General features: G+C 45.8%; 1 protein-coding gene across 1 annotated transcript; it reads right to left on the reverse strand.

Moving 5' to 3' along the window:
- Positions 1-11,925: 11,925 nt before the first annotated feature.
- Positions 11,926-12,870, reverse strand: LOC119821887 (histo-blood group ABO system transferase-like). Its single transcript, XM_038340989.1, has one exon. The coding sequence runs from the start codon at positions 12,826-12,828 to the stop codon at positions 11,926-11,928; it is 903 nt and encodes a 300-aa protein (XP_038196917.1). The 5' UTR covers positions 12,829-12,870.
- Positions 12,871-23,641: the final 10,771 nt, after the last annotated feature.

Here is a 23,641-nt window from a genome sequence, read left to right on the forward strand (position 1 = left end):
TGTGTGCACGCATGCATGCATGTCTGTGTGTGTAACAGTAATAACTAAACCAAAGGAGGCCATGAGTTATAGGGGGAGGGACATGGGAGGAGCTGGAGGTGGAGGTATTGTGAACACAATGTACATACATGGAATCTGCAAGAACTGCGTGTTGCAGCATGCTAGCACTGCAAAGTGGCGTAAGCCGGTCCTGTGACTAAATGGCCAGCCCAGTCTACTGAATCTGTGGGGTCCAGGCTTAGTAAGAGACTCTGACTAAAAACTAAAGTGGAGATTGATAGAGAAAGATCACACATGTGCACACACACACATGTGCACACACACATGCACACTCACACACACTTTTATGTGATACACTTGTCATATTGACTTCACACACACACACACTTTTATGTGAAACACTTGTCATATTGACTACACACACACACACACACACACACACACACTTTTTTTTTTTTCGAGACAGGGTTTCTCTGTGGCTTTGGAACCTGTCCTGGAACTAGCTCTTGTAGACCAGGCTGACACACACACACACTTTTATGTAAGCCCCTTGTCATACAGGCTGTACAAGGCCTGCAGAGAAGTCAGTTATTCTCTTAGGTGGCTGATACATTTAACAACTCAGGGCCCCGCTCAAAGTTTTTAAAAAATATTTTACACATTGAGTGTTTTACCTGCATTATGTCTACACACCACATGTGTGGCCTCGTGCCTGTGAAGGTCAGAAGAGAATATCAGAACCCCTGGAACTGGAGTTACAGATGGTTGTGAACCTCCATCTGAGTGCTGGGAATTTGACCTTGGTCCTCTTAACTGCTGAGCCATTTTCCCAGCCCCCAGATTTTTACTTTAATGACCACCAAAATTGTCAAGCTTCTCTCTTAGGCATTCTCACTGCTTCCAGTGTCTTATCTAAAAGGTGACACTCTAAGTCCAATATTACTTGAGTATCTCCTATATATTACTTCAAGAAGTTTACATGGTTTTGTTTTGTTTCACATTTATATTTTTATGCATTTTGAGGTTTTCTGTTTTTGTTTTTCAAGACCGTGTTTGTCTGTAGTTTTAGAGCCTGTTCTGGAACTAGCACTTGTGGACTGGTTTGCCAATCTCTGCCTCCCAAGTTCTAGGATTAAAAGTGTGCATCACCACCATCCAGTGAGTTAATTTAAAAAAAAAAATAAGGTCTTTGACCAATTAAAAACTTTTAGGCTAGGTAGTGGTGGCGTATGTCTTTAACCCCAGCATTTGGGAGACAGAGGCAGAGGTATCTCTGTGAGTTTGAGGCCAGCCTGGTCTACAAAGTGAGTCCCAGGACAGCCAGGGCTGTTACACAGAGAATCCCTATTTCAAAAGAGCAACAACAACAAAAATTTAGTTTTATTTTTTTCTGTGTGTATGTCTCTATATGGGTTTGTGCCCTAGAGTGCAATGCCTACAGGGACCAGAAAAGGGCAGAAGACCCTGGAGTTGAGGTTACAGAGAGTTATGAGCCTACTGACCTTGGTTGTGAGAACTTAATGAAGGCCTAAGCAGGTGACAAAGATAACTGGTACGCCAGGCTGGTGTTTGCTATGTCCACCATCAAGGTGTATTTCTCCTGAAACATGAGTGCTTTCTCAGTGGTGTTGGGTTTTTGAAAGTCGGAATTTGCTTGCCTGAGAGCCAGAACAGAGGTGTCCTCAGAATATGAGCAGTGTTCTCACTAAAACAGATGTGCTCTCTCTGGTGTGAGCAACCCAGGCGACCCGCACGTGCTTTGGTATGGGGGTGTCCCGAGGCACAGATATGGAATGTCCTCCTCCTATTGTGCTAACCTCTGCCCTGGAGGCCCGTGAGCCTTTGACTCTGTTCATGAACAATAGCTCAGTCCTTAATCCCAGCACTCGGGAGGCAGAGACAGGCCCATCTCTGTGAGTTCGAGGCCAGCCTGGTCTACAAGAGCAAGATCCAGGACAGGCTTCAAAGCTACAGAGAAACACTGCCTCGGAAAAAATCAAAGCAATAGCTCTTGCCCCCCGAGTGTCTGGCAGAATGTAGGGATAAAAAACTCTCAGTGCTCATGTTCCTTGAGGAGATGGGTCCCAAGGCTCAGTCATAACCACCTTCACTTTGAACGCGTTGAACATGACTGCTTTGCCTCCAGTTTGGAACAAAAGGGTCTAGAACCTTTGGTGCTTTGGATGTAGTCTGGTCAGGAGGCATGCACCTTTTCTCAGGGAGATATAAAGAGACATCTGTGTACCCCAGGTAAGAGGGCACCCCATGTAAGGGGGCACCCTGATACCAGCAGACCAAAGAAATGAGTCTGACCAAATTTAGCTTGGAGACCCGATGAGTGGTGGGAATGGGTTACTCTTGGGCAGCCACGACACCAGGAGGTCCTCAGGGTGACTTATAAGTGGCCTAAGAAGTCCTATTTGGCAAATTGTTTACCTCTGAGAGAGCAGCAACTGCAATGTCAGGGAGGGGAGGGACCCCAAGAGGGTCTCCCGAATCTCACCCTCCTTCCCCTCCCCCAACAACGGAACAGTGGAAAGTCCCATCTCATGAGAGTCTAGTGTGGGTCATCACAGCTGGTCTACGGCAAGACGGTAATTGTAATGATAAAATGGCACAGGTCCCTGAGGGGCAGCAGCAGCGGGCCACCAGGGGCAGCCAGGTCCCATCGCCAGAGGCCTCTGTGGGTCCCAGGTGAGTGGGAGGCAGGTGAGAGACCTCTGTGGGCAGCAGGTCCCTCAAGGAGGAGGAGCCATGGCCGGTGAAAGACAGAGATGGATAGGCCATGCAGAATGAGTTTAGATGTAGTTCATTTAGTAAATGGGAAGGAAAGGGAAGCACAGCAGCAGCCACCTCTTCCAAGAGAGACAGGACAGAGAGAGTGCAGGCTGGAAGCAAAGTGGAAGAAAGATCTCTTGCTTCAGCTGAAGTATAGGGGAAAGTGGGTGGGGCTTGTCTCTTAAAGGGACAGGACGGACCATTACAGTAATGGCAAGTACAACCTGGAGGAGATAGCTTCTCCAGGTCAGGTGTGCCTGAGGCGGTGTGATGGTTTAAAATAAAATGGCCCCCCAAAGGGACTGGCACTATTAGGAAGGGTGGCCTTGTTGGAATAGGTGTGGTCTTGTTGGAGGAAGTGTGTCACTGTGGAGGCAGGCTCTGAGGTCTCATATATGCACAAACCATGCCCAGTGAGATCAGATCAGTTCCTGTTGTCCGTGAGTCAAGACGTAAGAACTCTCAGCTTGGGTTGGTGAGATGGGTCAGTGGTTAAGAGCACTGACTGCTCTTCCAGAGGACCCGGGTTCAATTCCCAGCACCCACATGGCAGCTTGCAGCTGTCTGTAGCTCCAGTTCAAGAGAATCTAACATCATTATACCAATGCGCATGAAATAAAGTTAAATAAAGTTTTTTTTTTTTTTTTTTTTTTTTTTAAAAGAACTCTCAGCTCCTTCTCCAGCACCACGTCTGCCCGCATGCTGCCTTGCTTCTTGCCATGGGGATAATGGACTAAACCTCTGAACTGTAAATATTTTCCTTTATAAGAGTTGCTGTGGTCATGGTGTGTCTTCACACCAAGAGAAATCCGAAGACATGTAGCCCACCTGTTGATAGGGACAGAGGTCTCTTCAGAACAGTGGGGAGCATGGCCCTACCCAGTGTGCCCTAGCTGGATGGGCGGGACAGGACCTGACAGTCAAGAGAAGTGGGTGTGTCTCCTCCAGTCTTCTCTCAGTCATGCTGAGTCCTGCAGGAACAGATGAGTCTTCAGTTGGGTGGGCCTTCTAGGCCGTCTGCACAAGAGGACAGTGACTGTGACTGTCTTCCAGGACAGATTCCCTAGTGCTCCTCACTGGCCTCCACTTGCAACCAGTGAGTGATTGGCTGGCAGAGGCTCAGGTCTAAGTTTCCCTTAGCATGGAACCCTGCTTCTGGGTGTACCTTTCGCGCCCTTCTCCAAAGTTGGGTGCATCTGATACGGAGCTGGGACTTGCTCTGAGAAGACACAATGGCCACCAATATGTCACTTACCCAAATGTATTTAGCCCTTCCTACTGCTTGGTGGCCCTTTTACTTTGCCATTGACACTGTTCAAACACCCAGCTCTGTACAGTCCCATTTCTGTGAGCTCCTAGGGTCTCTCTCTCTCTCTCTCTCTCTCTCTCTCTCTCTCTCTCTCTCTCTCTCTCAGCAAGGGTGTGGAGAGTTGTTGGATGGGCCAAGACACATGGAGGCAACTGCTTAGGTAGCACAGGAAGACAGCCACTCTGGCCGTAGAGTAGAAGTCTTTGCTTCTCCTAGTGGCTACACACCTCTCAGATGCACGAACTCTGTGCCACATTTCATTTGTGACACCAAGGGAAAGAGGACGTCCATGCCCACACACACTCGCCAGGTAAGCATGGAAACCTGTGAGACTGAGCGAGCGCACGGACCACTATGTGACCCCCTGGGATCAGGACTGAGGGGCCATTCAGATGCTGCAGGGAGACCTTCACCAGAAGCTGGAACCTAGAGACCCAAGCAACAGAGTGGACGAGGAAGAAAATGAACAGAGGAGGCCGTTGGAGCTGTCCCAGAGGGGTGGTTTGTGTGCTGTCTGCTTCCGACAGTGTAGTAAGACATTAGAAGACCTTCCTTTCTGAGTCTCAAGTCCCAGGCGAGATGCACTCTTCTGAAGGACTCTTGCAACTCTTGATTGACTGGTTAGACAAGGTGTACCAGGGAAGGGAGGTATGGAGGGAAAGGACATCAAAGAGCAAAAGAGTGAGAGCCCAGCAGCTCAGCCTCAGGATTGCCTAATGCTTATTTATAGCCCTGTTGCTCTTTGCAGGAGGGTGGTTCTTGGGGACAGTTCAAGATGGCAGATTCCAGGGGGGCCGGAATTACTGTTACCACCAACACCGATCGCCAGGTTCGCACTCTTCTCAGCACCTAAACTCACTATTCTGATAGTGAGTTCCAGGCCAGCCAGGACTAGACTTGTACTCTTGTGGCTGGGTAAGTGTCAGCCCTACACGTCCTCCTCCACCTTTGCAGAAGCTGCCACCACGATGCTGAGCTATGCGGATGAGTGGGCCTCCTCAGGAAGTAGCAGACAATGGCAAATGCCACCAGACAGAAAGGCCTTGAGATAAGCTGACCTAGGTCATCTCCAGAACCCCCTGAATTGCGGGATGGCCTGCGGAGAAATAAAAGCCCTTTCCCTGCCTGTGGCCACTCACCGTTCATATTACTTCTACATTTCGGAACTGGTAAAGTCTGGTTTCACATGTTTGTTATTTAACTCTTGGGCTAGATGTGCAGTTATGTGGAAAGAGTGCTTGCCTAGCATGTACATGACCCTGGGCCTGATCTTCAGCACTGCATAAAACGGCTCTGGTGGCTTCACCTGAGCAATCAGCCCTAGGGAGGTGGAGACAGGAGGATGGAAAGTTCAAAGTCATCCTCAGACACAAAGCAAGTTTGAGGACAGCCTGAGCTACACAGGACCCTGTCTCCTAAAAACAATATTCTTAAAAACCCCACTTTGTGGAGTTGGAGAGACGGATTAATGGTTAAGAGCACTGACTGATCTTCAGAGGACCCAGGTTTGATTCCCAGCACCCACTTGGCAACTCACAAACATCTGTAACTCCACTTCTGGGGAACCTGATGCCCTCTTCCATCCTCCAAGGGCATGCAGCATGCAAAAGGTGCCCAGACGTACATACAGGGAAAACCCATACACATAAAATAAATAAATTAAAACATAATAAAGATTAAAATGCAGAAGCCTACTTTACAAATGAGTGAACAGCCCTGGACAGTTCCAGCATGATTTCTAGTTTTACCCTTTTCCCTGCAAGTGAGATCATTTTCTTCTCTATGGTTATGCAGAAGTCTATTGTGTGTGTATCAATTTATAAACCAGAATCAGAAAGACAAATGCTGAACGTGCAAGCTCATATGTAGAACCTTGCTATTATAAACACACATATATACCACACACAAGCACATGCACACACACACACACACACACACACACACACCACAGAAAGGTAGAAAGACTTGAGGGGATGACATCGGCTCTGGGGAGTCATGAAAGAAGCAGGTAACAATGGGAAAATACTGTCAAAATATGTGTTGTTATTGAATGTAAATGCCACGTGACTATTATGTATATCATCATGCTGAGAGTCATCCTGGCTTTGACTCCAACCCTATGCTCAGTTCAACCACACATGCCACCTTTCAGCATCTCTCCAGATCCCTGGCCGGACAGTGCACATCCTCCACACAACATACAGACCCTGGATACCAAGGGCAGAGCCACGGCTAATTTATTAGAATTGCTGTGATAAAGACTGGTTTTAGCTGTTTTTTTTTTATTATTAAAACACAACAAAGCAGGAAGAAGCGTCACTGCAAAGATTCCTCTCCATCAGCAGCTTGGTTCCAAATGGACTCAGCATAGCTTATCCATCTTGTTACCCTGGAACCCTGGAAGACAGAAAGATGGGCATTAGAGTCCATATCCAAAATACCCCACTTTACCCCGCCTTATGCCACCCCAACAAAACTTGTGTGTTGCAGGCTTGGTCTCCAAAGCTGCAAAGGTCAAAGGTTGTAAAATAACTGGATTCTGAAGGCTTTGGTGCTCGTGACAGATTCACAACAGAGTGGGCTATTATTTTAGGAAACAGGGCCTAGTGGGAAGAAGCAGGCCATTGGGGATGAAGTTCCCTTGAAGGATAATTTTGTCCCCATAGCCTTGCCCCCTCTCTCTTGGTCTTTGCGTTCTGTTGGCTAGCATTTGAGAGGCTCCCCCTCCACCATGGGCCACAGGCCTGAAGCAACAAGGCCAAGTAACGACGGGCCAAAACCCCCGAGACTATGAGCCGAAAGAAGTTGGTTTTTCCAGGTATTTTGTCAAAGTGATAGAAAGATAATGAGGATTGGGGCGCCTTCACTGATAGATGCTGGGCTTATGGGAGGACTTCTCAATCATCTTAGAAGGGCAGACATAGCTCCTTGACCCACCTCCTAACTCTCCTGTCCCTGAGACTTCAACATGACTTTGGCCTCATAGGCAATGACATACAGAACGTTAGCCGGGTGAGAAGCATGATAAAGGTAAGTCACGTTTGTACAGCTCACACTCATTTTAAACAGGGAGTGCAGCTTTTTTTCTCTCTGTGCTACCAGGGATTGAACACATGCTGGGAAAGTGTTGTAGGAAGGACCTACACTTTCTAGCAGCAAACAGACTACCGCTGGGAGCCCACCAGGCTTCACAGGCTCCCTGCAGGAGTGTAACGCCACGGAAGACCCAACACGAAAATGGAAATGGCACAAAGTGCACATCTGCCTTCTTCCAGTTGAACTGTAAGGGCAGAGATGGCCCCTGCTGAGACGGAAGGTGGCGGCCACTGAGGAGCCAGTCCTAGGACAGCCATGACGTCATAGCTGAGACTCAAATGATGGGATGGAAAGGGGATGGTGTGAGCCTCAGGGCCTGCTCTGCTGCTGTGACTGGTCACGGGGCCCTTGGGAACACTACTAGTATATTTTCACTTTCCATTCTGGAGACAACGTTTTGCTGAATTGTTTTTGTTGTAAAAACAGCTTCTCAGTATTGACATGAAATGTGTTTATACATATATATATGTATATACATATACATATATATATACATATATATATATATATAATTGTTGGAACACTATCCAATAATAGAGTCATGTAAAGAGATTCCTGAATGTGTGTGCGTGAAAATCCCAAGAAAACAAGACAAGAATCTTGTGACCTCAGTTTCTTCAGAACGTGGAACTGTTCTTGGACGATGCTTTTATGCTCCTCCCAGGTGTAGTGGACAGGAGTGAGTTTACTTCCGATTATTCATTACACCTGGCTATTGTTATATTATGCCTCCGTGGAGAAACATGTTTTGTCATGTGCAGCTTGCCCTTAAGTTCATGCCCTTTACTCACGCGAGTCTCCCTGACCCTCAGAGTATAAACTGTCTGATGCTTGGAATACAGCTGGCTAGTGTATACGACTGCAGTCCTCCTCATTCATTGGCGCCATTCTCCCAGGTCCCACCACCTCTAGAACAGTGGACAGCCTACAAGCCTGAACACGGTGGTGCACACCTTTAATCCCAGTGCTCAGTAGGCAGAGGTAGGAGGATCTCTCTGGGTTCAAGGCCAGCCTGGTCTACTTAGCAAGTTCCAGGCCTACACTGTGAGACCTTGTATCAAGCAACAACAAAACCAAATCTTAAATTTGGAGCCTCAAAATAGAAGGTTCCAGCAACTAAGACATTTTACATGCACAGAAGGAAGCCAAAGGCTGCTATGGGGTAACCCTCTGCCCCTCTGCACCGTATAGAGAAAAGAAAGAGAAAGAACTAAAACAGAGCCTCAGAAATCTAAGGTTTCTGCAATAACTACCACTGCTAGAGAGCACAGAAAGGATCTCTAAGTAAAAGAGAGGCAAAGGCTTTCTGTTCTCGGGAAATCATCTTCAACTACTCGGTGAATCATGAAGCTAAACCCAGGGGCTACGAGCTATCCATCAGTAGGAACACTCACTGCTGTCAGTCAAAAACTGACTGTGTTTTGAGATGGACAGAAGCCAGGCATGAGGAAAGAGGGTCTTGGTCTGACATCACATCACTTCTGAGCAAGCATTCAAGGGAGCTCTTCCACCGACACGAAGGGTTTGGAGAGGGCCGGGCGCTGGTGGCACTGTCTTTAATCCCAGCACTTGGGGCACAGAGGCAGGTGGATGTCTGTGAGTTTGAGGCCAGTCTGGTCTGCAGAGCCAGTTCCAGGACAGCCAGGGCTACACAGAGAAACCCTGTTTTGAAAAAACCATAAAAACCAAAACCAAAAACAAAGACCAACCAACCAAAGAATTTGAAGAGGAAGTGGTTTGGCGTACAGCTCACGTTGGCCAGAGATCAAAGCAGGCTGTGTGACAGTTGCTGTGAAAGGCAGATGTGTGACTAGACCTCCTGTCTTCTGGAAAGGTGTTGTCTATGATACTCTGCTCACCAGGACAAGACGATACCAACCGGCCTCGTTCAGCCTGAAGGGCTGCTAAGGAAGAGAAGGCCAAGTGGGCCTAACCTAAGAAATCAGCCCGCCTAAGTGTGTGTTGGGGGTGGGGGTACCTTTGTGTCCGATAACGCTGACATTGAGAGTGGTGTCATAGCTTCAGCCGTCAACTTCCCATAGGAATTTCCTATGCATAACCCCAGCTGCACAGACTTTAAGGGCAACATTGAATAAATGGGACCTCCTGAAGTTGAGCAGCTTCTGTAAAGCAAAAGACATTGTCACTAAGACACAAAGGCAGCCTACTGACTGGGAAAAGATCTTCACCAACCCTGCAACTGACAAAGGTCTGATCTCTAAAATATATAAGGAACTCAAGAGACTAGACGGTAAAATGCCAATTAACCCAATTAAAAAATGGGGCGCTGAACTGAACAGAGAATTCTCAACAGAAGAAGTTCGAATGGCCAAAAGTCACTTAAGATCATGCTCAACCTCCCTAGCTATCAGGGAAATGCAAATCAAAACAACTTTGAGATATCATCTTACACCTGTCAGATTGGCTAAAATCCAAAACACCAATAATAACCTTTGCTGGAGAGGTTGTGGGGTAAGGGGCACACTCATCCATTGCTGGTGGGAATGCAAACTTGTGCAACCACTTTGGAAAGCAGTGTGGCGGTTTCTCAGGAAATTCGGGATCAACCTACCCCAGGACCCAGCAATTCCACTATTGGGAATCTACCCAAGAGATGCCCAATCATACAACAAAAGCATATGCTCATCTATGTTCATAGCAGCATTATTTGTAATAGCCAGATCCTGGAGACAGCCTAGATGCCCTTCAGTGGAAGAATGGATGAAGAAACTGTGGAATATATACATGCTAGAATACTACTCAGCGGCAAAAAACAATGACATCTTGAATTTTGCAGGCAAATGGATGGAAATAGAAAACACTATTCTGAGTGAGGTAACCCAGACCCATAAAGATGAACATGGGATGTACTCACTCATATTCGGTTTCTAGCCATGATTAAAGGACATCGAGCCTATAAGTTTGGGATCCTTGAGAAGATAATAAGAAGGTGAACTCCCAAAAAAGATATAGTAATCCTCCTGGATATTGGAAGTAGACACGATCGCCAGGCAAAATTGGGAACTTGAGGGTTGGGCAAGACTGGGTCAAGGGAAGATGGGGAGAGAAAAGTGTGAAGGGGAGAGCGGGGGGAGCTCGGAGGAATGGGGTGCTTGGGATATAGGAAGGGTGGATATGAGAGCAGGGAAGCATATATCTTAATTTAAGGAGCTACCTGAGGGTTGTCAAGAGACTTGACCCTAGAGGGGTTCCCAGGTTTCCAGGGAGACGCCCCCAGTTAGTTCCTTGGGCAGCTGAGGAGAGGGAGCCTGAAAAGGCCAGTTCCTATAGCCATACTGATGAATTTCTTGCATATCACCATAGAACCTCCACCTGATGATAGATGAAGAAAATGACAGAGCCCCACCTTGGAGCACCGGACTGAGCTCCCAAGGTCCTGATGAGGAGCAGAAGGAGAGAGAACATGAGAAAGAAAGTGAGGACCGTGAGGGAACCTCCAGCTGGCGACAGATGGGGAAGGTGACTGAGCCCCACATTGGAGCACTGGACTGAGCTCCCAAGGTCCCGATGAGGAGCAGAAGGAGCGAGAACATGAGGGAGAAAGTCAGGAACGAGAGGGGTGCGTTCACTCATGGAGACGGTGGGACAGAACTAATGGGAGATCACCAACTCCAGTTGGAATGGGACTGATGGATCATGCGACCAAACCCGTCTCTCTGAGTGTGGCCAACAGCGGGGGCTGACTGAGAAGCAAAGGACAATGGCTCTGGGCTCTGATTGTTCTTCATGGACGGGCTCTGTGGGAGCCTTCTCAGCTTGGTCGATCACCTTCCTGGACCTGGGGGGAGTTGGGAGGACCTTGGTCTTAGCATAGAGTGGGGAACCCTGATGGCTCCTTGGCCTTGAGAGGGAGGGAGGGGAGGTATGGGTGGAGGGGAGGGGAGGGAAGGGGGAGAAGGAGGGGAGAGAAGGGGGAGAAGGAGGGGAGGGAGGGGGGAGGAGGAGGGAAGGAGATGGAAATTTTTAAATATAAAAAAATAATAAACCATGAGAAAAAAAAAAAGAAAAATATGTTTCCAAAGACAAAAAAAAAAAAAAAAAAAAAAAAAAAAAAAAAAAAAAAAAAAAAAAAAAAAAAAAAACTTCCCATAGGAAGAGGGGACCTCAGCTGAGGAACTGTATCCGTCAGACTTTTCCCCACCAGGAGAAATTGTCTCGTCAGTTAATATGTGGGAGGGCCCAGACCACTGTGGGTGGTGGCACCTGGGCAAGTAGTTCTAGGCTAGGTGAGACAGGAAACCGAACAAGCCAATGGGAGCAATCTCGCAAGCTGCGTTCCTCCATGGTCTCTCCTGCCTGAGTTCCTGCCCTGGCTTCCCTCGGTGATGGAGTATTATATCCTGTAAGCCGCACAAACCCTTTCACCCCAACTAGGTTTAGGTCAGCATTTTATCACAGCAAGGGAAAGCAAACCACACCAGGTGGGTGCAGATGCAATTATTTCTGAGCATCCTTTTCAACCAATTGGAAATGCGAAGCCTGTGCTCACACTAGAAAAAAACTGGTTCTGAGCTGGGTGGTGGTGGTGCACACCTTGACTCTCTGCACTCGGGAGGCAGAGGCATGCATATCTTTGTGAGGTCAAGGCCAGCCTGGTCTGCAAACTGAGTTCCAGGACATCAGCCAGGGCTACACAGAGAAGCCCTGTCTCAAAAAACTGAAAAATTAAAAAAAAATTGCTTCTGCTCTCAGACAGTATGTTAGCAGATTGAACATCCTTGTCACTGACCCTGTTCGGGATCTCCCTGGAAGTCTTGGTGAGTGTAAGTCCAGGGATATTTGCTGATTCTTACAAACATTTCCCCGTTTATCAACTCTTCTTGAAAACGTTGTCTGTTCAGAAGTTCCTTATTCCACATGTACTCAGGAGAGAGGACCTTGGTGGGTTTGTTGTAAAGGAGATACTTGTTCAAATAGCTTTCATCATGCCGCATGACCTGGATGTGAGCAGCTTGGTCCAGCATCATCGCCTGGTAACACAACTTGGTGAGCCTGTAAACCTCCAGTACCTTTCCCCCAAAGAAGGCCCCCGAGTAGTAAAAATCTCCCTCGTCCTCAGAAATGTAGGCTTGTGACTGAGGTTGCCTTTCATAGGCCAACAGTTGTCTTGGCAATCCAAAGAACAGAGGGTGCAGTGTCCCAAACAAGGAGGACAGGATCTCCACGCCAACGCTGTTGCAGAAAACCATGTTCACGTGCGCACAGACCAGGTAATCCACCTCCTTCGCAAAGCGCTGCTGGGAGAAATGGCTGATCACCTCCATTCTGTAGATGTGGGTGTTCAGGGGATGCGCAGAAGCCTGGGCTTCCAGAATTACCATCTGCCTCCCCTTAGAGGTTCTCAGGAGTGGCACGCTAGCTGGCTGATCAGTGAAAATGTAGTACTTCACCCTGTGTCCCTCCATGAAGTATGTCTCCGCGGTCTGCAGGAACACTTTTAGGAAGGCTACATATTCTCCGGTGGCAAACACGACTAACCCAATGGAGACATTCTGGAGCCGGAATTGCTGGCTCAGGATTTGAATTTGGAAAGTCCCGTCCCACACGATGGGAGCCAACCAAGGCGTCTGTATGGCTATGTTTTCACTACTGGGCACTAGTAGTTTCGACTGATAATACCACATCCTGGACACGTTCACTATTTTCAGGTGGTCCACTTCTCTAACTGTTATGCTCTCCTCGGCTAGAATATACTTTGGCTTCTGTTTTCCCAGGATCAGGAAAGTGTAGACAAAGAAGGCCAATGAGAGGGTGAGTAGGAAAACAAAGATCACGGAAAGAAGTGAGTGATATTTTGATTTTTTAGATTTTGGCAGCAGTTGGGTCACGGCTGTTGGTGTCTCCTCCATGACGTGAGGGCAACTTGTGCTGGGTAGGATGGGCCAAATCCAAGGTGCTCAGATATCCAAGTCTCCCAGCGCACAGCCCACTCATTCAACAGCCCTCCAAACTCCACAAGACTGACCCAAGTGCCAGGTACCACGTGGTTCAGAGGGAGGGAGTCTCGAAATCCCGACAGAACTCCAGCAAAGTCAGTGTCTCTTTATGGGCAATGATATGGCAGGATAGGGCAGAACTCAGGATCCCTCACATGCACAGGAGAGTAGCTGAGGACATCACTGAGCAGGCCAAGAGGAGAGATTGTGATGAAATCAGGGCAGGGCAGACGCCACCACAAGTGGCCTGACTCTCAGGACACTCATGCTCCACCTTGCTCTTGGTGATTGCGACGTGGGAAACTGTGAGCAGACCATTTCCCTGGAAAATCCACAGCCTTGAGAGCAGACTGTCTCTCACATCACTCTAGGTGGGTTGCTGGGGTGGGGGGGGTCCTCACTTGGAAGGACCCATTGAGTAGCCACGGTAAAGGGGGTGATGTAGGTGAAAAGTTTCTGCACCCCATGAACCTCTCCGCTGATGCTCATCCAAATCAGACCAAATCAAACCGAACTGGAAAAAGCCCAGGTTTAATGGATACCATTGCTCCCAGGTGGCCATCCATCCGCCCCCTAGAGAGGAGTCGGGGAAGGAAGACCTGAAAAACGATGTGTTTGTTCTCTGGGGTACAATTTAAATAGCCGGTGGAAGTGGTCTTGAGCACCTCTGGGGAGGGGTCATCATTTGGTGGGCTTTCTCAAAGGTGGAGTCTGGGCTGAGACAACTCCCAGGGGCGGGGACTTGGGATGGAACATCTTCCCAAACATTCCAGACTCTGCATATATGGATGCCAGGGGCTAGGGTGACACTTCCACCCAAACATCAGGCATCAAGTTTGTTTTCCCCTTATTTTCCTAGTATCACATAGAACCCATTGAGGATTTGTTCTGAGGTGGCAGGCTTTCCATTGTTAGAGCTGGTGGCTAGCTCTAGTTAGCATTATCTTGTTCAATCATCACCCTAAGTGAATGCAGCCCTGTTGGAAAACCTGTCCGTGAAAGGTCCAGGCTCAATATTGGCTTCAACCTTGAACAACGTTAAAAAAAAAACAAGAGAGTCCAAATTCAGTGGGCAACCCCTTCATCCTAATTTACTTTCTATTGCAACGATAAAGACCGCGACAAAAAGCAACCTGGGGAGGAAAGGGTTTATTTCACCTTAGAGTTGGTTCACAGTCTATCATGAAAGAAGGTCAGGGCAGGAACTAAAGCAGAGACCATGGGCGAGCAGTAGTTTATGACTTGCTTCCCATAGCTTGCTCAGCCTGCTTTCTTATACACCCTTGGGACTACCTGTTTCAGGGTGGCATCACCCACAGGGAGCTCGGCCCACCTTCATCAATAATTAGTCAAGAAAATACCTCAGTTGAAGAGGCTGTCTTTCTCCAATGTGTACTTTGGACGTCTTTATTAAAGACGCAGTGGCTATAGCCGTGGGAGCGTCTATCCAGGTGGCCTGTTCCGTCTCACCACTCCCCATGTCGGTTTGGCTGATGGTACCATGCTGCGGTTGTCACTGCGGCTCTGTAGTATATATCTGAGGTCAGGGATAGTGACACCTCCTGCGTTATCACTAGTTCTCAGATTTTCTTTGTCTTTTACATTTCCATTTGAGTTTTTTTTCCAAGATAAGTTTTCTCTGTGTAGCCCTGGCTGTTCTGGATCTCGTTTTGTTGACCAGACTGGCCTCAAACTCACAGAGATCCACCTGCCTCTGCCTCCCAAGTGCTGGGATTAAAGTTGTGCGCCACCACTGCCCGGCTCCATTTGACTTTTAAGGTGGCCTTTTCTTTTTCTGTGGAGAATAGTACAGGAATCTGATGATGTGTGCATTGACTCTGTAGATCAGTAAGAGCCTTTTTTCTCCATATTTGTTCTTTGAATCCCTGAGCATGCTAAGTCTTTCCATTTTCTACTGTCTTCCTCAATTTCTTTCTTCCAGTGTTTTAAAGCTTGTATGCAGACAACTTTCACTTCCTTGGTTAAGTTTATGCCAAGATATTTTATCAGTCTTGAGCCGATTTTGAATATAATCATCACCCTGTATTTTTTTTCTCAGTATGTCTTTTATTGATATCTATCTATCTATCTATCTATCTATCTATCTATGAAAGTTACTGATTTTTGTGTGCTGGCTTTTGTATCCTGCTACTTTTGAAAGTGTTTATCATCTCCAAGAGTTTCCTGGTGGAGTCTTTATGGTCCCTAATGTGCAGAATCACATCACCTGGAAGTAAAGGCACTAGGTTTCTTCCTCTTCTGTTTGTATCCACTCTATTTTCCTCTCTTGCCTGCTCTAAGACTTCACGTGCGAAGTTAAAGAGGTGAGAGGGGACCTGCTTGTCTTATCTTTGATCTCAGCGGAAATGCTTTGTTTTTCTGTACTAAGGGTGAGGTTGGCTGTATGTTTGTCTCAAACATATACAATATGTTATATATGTATATATGTATAATATATATACTATTGAGATATGGTCGCTCCATTTCTCGACTTTTCAGAGGTTTTTGTCATGAAAAGACATTGGTTTTTTTTTAAGATTTATTTATTATGTATACAATATTCTGCCTGCATGTATGCACACACGCCAGAAGAGGGCGCCAGATCTCAGTACAGATGGTTGTGAGCCACCATACGGTTGCTGGGAATTGAACTCAGGACCTCTGGAAGAGCAGCCGGTGCTCTTAACCACTGAGCAATCTCTCCAGTCCCAAGACATTGGGTTTTAACAGAAGCCTTTCCTGCCGATGTGCATGTGAATTCTGCCTTCGAGTCCGCGTTGATATTCAGTGATTTACATATGTTGATTCACATCTGCATCTCTAGAACAACATCAGCCTGGTGCATTCTTGAATTCAGTCCACAACGACTTTAGTGAACATCTTTCTGTCTATGTTCGTCAGTGAGACCAGCCTGTAATTTCCTTTTCATGTTGTGTCTTTGTCTGACTTTAGTATCAGGGTAATACTGGCTTCACACATTGAATTCTCCTTCTCTACTTTATGAAATAACTGAGATTCATCAATCTTAGTTCTTTAAAGGCTTGGTAGAATTCAGCAGCAGACCCTGCTGACCTGGACATTTTGGACTGGGAGAGTTCTCATTACTGCTTCAATCTCATTGTGTTATAAGTTACACATCTTGCCTTGGTTTAGCTTCAGTGCATATACTCCATTTCATTTGGATTTTCCAATCTAGAGTGATAACAGTTTTAAGGCATGTCTTTATAATTTTTTTTTCTGAATTTTGTTAGTATCTGTTGTGTTATTCCCCTTTTTATCTCTACTATGTTGTGTTGGGTCTTCTCTTCCAGTTTGGATAAGGGCTAGTCAATCTTGCGCATCGTCTTAGCCTTTTTCCTTAGTGTGTCCGCAGGTTGGGTGGTGTGTGTGCAGAGGACATCTTTCAAAGAAGTCGCTTCTCTCCTGTTACCATACGGGTTCCCGGGATCACACTCAGGTCCTCAGGCTTGGTGGCTGTGTAAAATGACGGTATGATCGTTCCAAGGTATGATTGAGGGGAAGGTTTTTAAACAGCCAGAGGCATCTGGAAGAGTCCGGAGCAGGAAGAGAGAGAGAAATAGACTAGAGATTACCAGAACTGGGCCCTGAGACTAGGGATGGGGGAGTGTTGAGAGAGGAAGAGGAGAGGAGGTAGCAGAGGAGATTGCAGAGAGAGAGAGGACCAAGGATGCGAATGGCTGAAATGGTAGGGTTATATAGGAAAGAGAAGCTTGGGGAGCTGGAGTTTAGGTGGGGGCAGAGTGAGAAGAGCTGAGGAGCCAGGATGCCAGCATGGACTCTGTGACAGGTACTTGTGATGCTGAGCGATCCTGGAGGCCAGCATGCACTTTGGGGTGCTAATAGACATGGCAGCCATTTTCCCTGGGTTTTTTTTTTTTTAACCTGACATTGGCAAGTGACTTTGCTTTCTAACTTAGGGTTTCTACTGCTGTGATGAAACACCATGACCAAGGGAGGAAAGGGTTTATTTGGCTTACAATTCACTGTTCACCACTGGAGGAAGTCAGGACAGGAACATAAAGCAGGGCGGTAACCTGGAGGCAGGACCTGAAGCAGAGGCCATGGCTTGCTCCTCTTGCTTTATTATAGAACCCAGGACCACCAGCCCAGGGATGGCACCACCCATAATGGGCTGGGCCCTCCCCCATCCATCACTAATTAAGAAATGCCTAACAGGCTTCCCTATGTCCTGAGATGGAGACATTTTCTTAAATGAGGTTCCCTTCTTTTAAATGACTATAGGCTGAGTCAAGTTGACATAGAACTAGCCAGGACACATTCTGAGCTTTTCTACTCACCCCATTGTTTATCTTCTCAAAGAACCAGCTCTTCATGCCACGGCTGCAGTCCTTCCAGGTCTAGTTTATTCATTTCTATCTGGATCTTAATCACTTCTTTAGGTCTGCAACTTTTGAGTATCATTTGTTCTTTTTTTCCCCCAAGGCCTTGCTGGGCATCAGATTTTTCCCCAAGGCCTTGCTGCACATCAGTTACTTAATTGAAATCTGAGTTTTAAAAATTTGTATATTACTTTGTGTATATGAGTGTTTTGACCGCATGCGTGTCCGTGCACCACTCAGAAGCTTGGGTTCTGCAGAGGCCAGAAAAGGGCATCAGATCCCCTGGAACTGAAGCCACCATGTTGTGAGTCTTCATGTGGTGCTTGGAACTGAACCTGGGTCTTCTGCAGAAGAAGCCAGTGCTCTTAACTGATGAGTCATGCCAAGAACTGAATGTTTAATGTAGATGCAACAGTAGGCTTCTCTGCTGGGATTGTTTTCATTGTAACCCACGGGGTTTGCTATGTTGTGACTTCATTTTCATTTAATTATATAATTAAAAAAAATATGTACTTACTATGGGGGGAGCATATGTGCCTTGGTGTGTGTGAGCGTGTGCGTGTGCGTGTGTGTGTGTGTGTTTCTGGGATCGAATGACAACTATGTAGAGTCTGTTCTCTTAGTCCATCTTTACATAAACGCAGGTCTCCTTTACCCTCTGAACCTTTTAACATCCCCCAGATTTAGAATTCTCAACATTTTCTTTCTTGATTTCTTCAGTAAATAATTTAAAAATCAATTGTTTAATTTTCATGAGATTTCTAAATTTTTGTGACTTCTAGCTTTGTTCCACTGAGATCAGATGGAATACAAGTAGTTATTTCAATTTTTCTGGTTTTGTTTCCTGTTTTTGTGATCTTTTTAGAGAAAGTTCTAGCCAGGCAGTGATGGTGCACACCATTAATCTGAGCACTTGGCAGGCAGAGGCGGGAGGATCTCTGTAATTTCAAGGCCAGCCTGGTTTACAGAATGAGTTTCAGGACAGCCAGGGCTACACAGAGAAACACTGTCTTGAAAACTAAAAAAAATAAACAAACAATTAAACAAAGAGAAAGACAGTTCCACAGTCTGCTGTGCCCAACAATCTCTGGATGGAATACTCTACAGTTGTCTAACTCTGTCCAATCTGTGATGTCATTTAACTGCGCTGTCTCCCTCTTTGTTTTGTGGGGATGATCTATTGATGTGTGTGTGGTGTAGAAATCACCCATGACTACTGTGTGAGGGTTGAACTGTAATTTTGTAGCTACCAGTATATATTAGGGTATCTACTAAGCAGTTCAGCACAGCTGTATAGGTGTATAACATGTTTGAAATTGTAAGGTCTTCTGGATAGCTTGTTCCCTCAATCAAAATGGAGCTACTTTTATTTGTTTGTTTGTTTTTTGAGACAGGGTTTCTCTGTGTAGCTTTGGAGCCTGTCCTGAAGCTCACTCTATAGACCAGGCTGGCCTCGAACTCACAGAGACCCACCTGCCTCTGCCTCCTAAGTGTCACCACTGCCTGGCCAGAGCTACTTTTTAACACTCTCCCCTGACCCCCTGACTCTGTTTTGTTTAAAGTCTTTGTCAGATTATAGACAGATATATGCTTGTTTCCTGATTCCTTTAGCTTAAAAATACCTGCTCACCCTCTTACCCTAATATAGGGTCCATCTTTTGTAGTTTTTTTCTCTTTGACTCATTTGACTCTTTGCTCTTTGGGGTCTCCACCCAGCTCCCAGATAAAAGCACATGGAGGCTTATTGTTTCTTATGAACGCCTGGCCTTCACTTGGCTTGTTTCTAGCCATCTACCTTTTGCCTCTTGGCTTTTACCTTTCTCTCTTTCTGTATATCTTTTCTTTCCTTCTTATTCCGTGTCTGGCTTTGTGGCTGGGTGGGCTGGCCTCTTCTTTTCTTGTTCCTTGATCTTCTTGCTTCCAGATCTTCTTTCCCAGGTTTCTCCTTCTATTTATTCTCTCTGCCACCCAGCTCCACCTATTTCTCTCTTCTGCCTCACTATTGGCCACTTAGCTCCTTATTAGACCAATCAGGTGTTTTAGGCAGGCAAAGTAGCACAGCTTAAAATAATATTCCACAAAATCTTGGAAGGCAGGGTATGTTTTTTTCTAATTTATTTTATGGTATGGGTATTTTGCGTGCATATATGTTTTATGCCATGTATATGCAATGCCCTTAGTTGCCAGAAGAGGATATCAGATCCTCTAGAACTGGAGTTATTACTGGTTCTGAACCATAGTTCCAGTGCTTGGAATTGAACCGTGGTCCTCTGGAAGAGCAGCTGAGCCATCGCTCCAGCCCACAGGTGTGTTTCTTAGAGCAGCAAGCAGACAGACTCTGAATGCTTTTACATTAAGTATTTGTGTTTACACACACACAGCATGGAGTCAGAGGACATCTTGCAGAAGTTGATACTCTTTCACCATGTGGGTTCTGGGGATCTAACCCAATTTGTCAGACTTGGCAGCACGTGTTTTTATTTACTGAGGCATCTTGTCAGCACTGTATCGTGTTTGAACAGAGCTGAAAGTCGTTTTTCAGTGACACAGTCCTGAGAAGGAAGGCCCGAACAATCAAAGCTAAAGAAGACAGAACCCAGGCACTCAGGAGGTCTTCATAAGCTGCGTCTTATGCCAAGCAAGTGGATTAAGAAGCCCAGCATTTTATTTTCAGGGAAGGAAAGGGACAAAGCCAGCAGAAACTATCACACAATGGGATGAAGTCAGCAGGAAACCAAATGATGCTGTTCAAGGCGAACACAGGGTGTCTCAAGAACAGACTGAGCACACGGAGGCCTTGGAGCTGATAACCATGGCCTTGGATGAAGGGAAGAGTTGGGGTCTCAGGATCTGAAGCCAATAGCCTGGGCCCTCCCCCATTAATCATTATCGTAATATGTTAAGCTCTTTGAACTCTTTTGGGGGGCTCACCACCCAGCTCCCAAATGAATCATACACGGAGCCTTATTCTTAGTTATAAAAGTCCAGTCTTAGCTTGGCTTGTTTCTTGCCAACTTTCTTTTATTATCCCATCTAAGTTTTGTCTCTGGGCTTTTCTTGTTCTCTTACTTCTGTAAATCTTATTCTTACTCTGTGGATTTCTGTGTAGCTAGATAGCTGGCCCCTGATGTCCCCCTCTTTCTTGGGAAAATCTACTCCGAGATTTCTCCTTCTATGTACTCTCTCTACCTGCCAGCCCCGCCTATCCTTTCTCCTACCTCACTATTGGCAGTTCAGGTCTTTATTAGACCATCGGGTACTCAGGACAGGCAAAGCCTCGCAGCTTCACAGAGTTAAACAGATTCACCATTAACAAAAGTAACACACCTTAACGTAATATTCCCAACAAATCACTACTTAAGAAAATGCCTTACAGGTGGGTCCTACGGAGGCATTTTCTCCACTGAGGCCCCCTCCTTTCCAGTGACTCCAGCTGTGTCAAGCTGGCATAAGACTATCCAGCACAGTACTTTAACTGTACTATGACATGGGTTCTTTTATGGCCCTGCCTCTTTGGGGTGTTCTGTGTGCCTCTTATGCTTGTTCAGGTCCTCTTTCTCAAGATTTGGGAAATTGCCTGCCATTATTTTTTTGAAAATATTTTCTATGCTTTTCAAATGTAGTATTTCTCATCTATGCTCAGAATTCATAGATTTGGTCTATGATGTCCCAGAGACCTTGCATGTTTGTATGTTTTGAAATGTGTTATTTGCACCAGCTCCTCTAACTTGTTTTCAGGACATGGTGTTGTGATCAACTTTATTCTGACAATAAAGTTTGCTTTCAATCAGAGGGATAGCCAAAATTAACCATAGAGGTTTTGGAGGACTGAGGACAGATAGAGAGACAGGAAGTAGTAGGGTGGGGCTTAGAGAGGGTCTCAGCTCTTTTGGATGGAGGGGCAGAGATAGGTCATTGTCCTTCCCATGGTCTGTTCTGTTCTATTAGTAAGACTTTTCACTGACTTTTTAATTGACTTAATGATTTTTTTTCATTTCCAGCATCATTTCAGTTTAGGTTTCTGATTCCCTAGTCAGAGTCAGAGTCAGTATTTCCAGGTTCTTAGGTTTTTATCCAAAGAACTGAAAATAAGGGCTCACACAGATTTTCACAAATAGCAAGATAATTTTATTCAGAGTACAGATTAAAAGCAGACACATTGTCAAGACTGATGGTGAGCCATATGGGTGAGGGTACACAGAGACTGCAATTATTGTCTGTAGTGATATTTCATTTGTATTTTAATAAATAAAGCTTGCCTGAAGATCAGAGAGTTAAACAGCCCCCACTGGTCAGCCTTATAGATCAGGCAGTGGTGATACACACCTTTAATTTATTCCAGCTGCCATAGAAATCAGGCAGTAATGGTGCACATCTTTAATGCCAGCCTTAGAGAGGAATGTAAGGTGGGAGAGACACATAACACACACAGTCCATTCTGAGATTCCTGGAGGTAGAATCTCCATTTCAGGCTGAGGTAGGGTAAGAGCCAGTGGCTGACTGTTTTGCTTTTTTGATCTTCAGGTTAAACCCCAATATATGTCTCTGGGTTTTTATTAATCATGCTGTAATTGTCTAAGGATTTATGTTATGGAGTTTAAGAGGAGGAGGAAGAGCTTTTGCTAAGGGATGCAGTTTGCTAACGGTGGCTCTTTATTACTATAGATAGATTAGGTCTTCTATCCATTTCTGTTTGCAACATTCAGAAGGGACTACATCACAGCAGAGTTGTTTCCCTCTGTGCAGGACAGCAGGCTTTTCCCTCAGCTCTTCTCTATACCAACAATCGCTACCCAAGAGCACACACACTATGCAAACAGAATAGTAATCAGTTCTACAATGATCACCCCTTAAGCACTAATCATTTTAAGGAGTAAAGGAATGTTGGTTGTAGTGTGCATGCCAGCATGTTAGTTAGCATGGGCGTAAGTGGACGGGGGAGAGTACACAGTAAGTCCAGTGGTTAGTGTTGGCATGAAACAGAGAGAGTAGAGGAGGAGAGCATAGATAAGAGTAAAAATTATATGGGCAAAAAGCATCCGGCGATTTTGCTAAGGGTAGGCTATAAGTTGATGTACCACATTCCTATCTCTCAGGAGGTTGAGGCACAGGAATGCAACAAAGGAAGTCAAGCTGTATTCTTTGTGAGCAGAAAAAGCACAAGGCAGGACTAAGAAGAGAGGAGAAAAAGAAGAAAACCACAGAGGTCAAGAACCGTGTAAAATGACATTGGCTATTAAACACCAACAGGGCGGATGCCGAGCGAAAGACGACTGGGTGGAGATGTAGGATGTGAAAACTGGCGGGCCTGTAGCTAGCTCCCATCTCTACTCTTTGATGCCCCTTTTCCCACAGCTAGGAGGCCCCAGTGAACAGTCCCTTTCTGATTAATCAGTAAGTCTTGAAGAAATCACGAAAGAAATTTATAATTTCATGTTGAAATCAGTTGAAAATGTTGACACAGAAACTGTTTAAGGCAGTTAGGCAGGAAGTGTATGATGCATGTCTTTACATTTCAAAGTCAAAGAAATAATGATGCACTGTGTTAGTTGGGGCTTCTGTTGCTGTGAAGAGACACTATGACCATGCAAACACTTAGGAAAATATTTATCTGGGGCTGGCTTACAGTTCAGAGGTTTAGTCCATTACCATAGCAGCATGCAGACAGACATGGTACAGGAAAAGGAGCTGAGAGTTCGACATCTTGATCTGCAGGCTGCAGAAGCAATTATGTCCCATGCTGGGTATACCTTGAGCATATGAGACCTCAAATCTCACCTCCACAGTGACACACTTCCTCCAACAAGGCCACTCATCCACTCCCTATGGGCCAAGCATTCAAACACATGCATCTATGGGGGCAATGCCTATTCAAACTACTACATTACACTCTCTGGCCCCCCAGGATTGTGGTCATAACATAATGCAAAATGCATTTAGTCCAACTTCAAAAGTCCCCATAGTCTGTCGCAGTATCAACAATGTTTCAAAGTTCAAAGTCTCTTCTGAGGTTCATGCAATCTCTTAACTGTAATCCCCTATAAAATCAAAATAAAAAACAAATTACATACTTCCAACATATAATGGCACAGGATATATGCTGTGGAATAATCCTTCTGTACATGCGAATATGTATTATT

This window comes from Arvicola amphibius, chromosome 8 (assembly GCF_903992535.2).
Source record: "Arvicola amphibius chromosome 8, mArvAmp1.2, whole genome shotgun sequence".
Lineage (NCBI taxonomy): Eukaryota > Metazoa > Chordata > Mammalia > Rodentia > Cricetidae > Arvicola > Arvicola amphibius.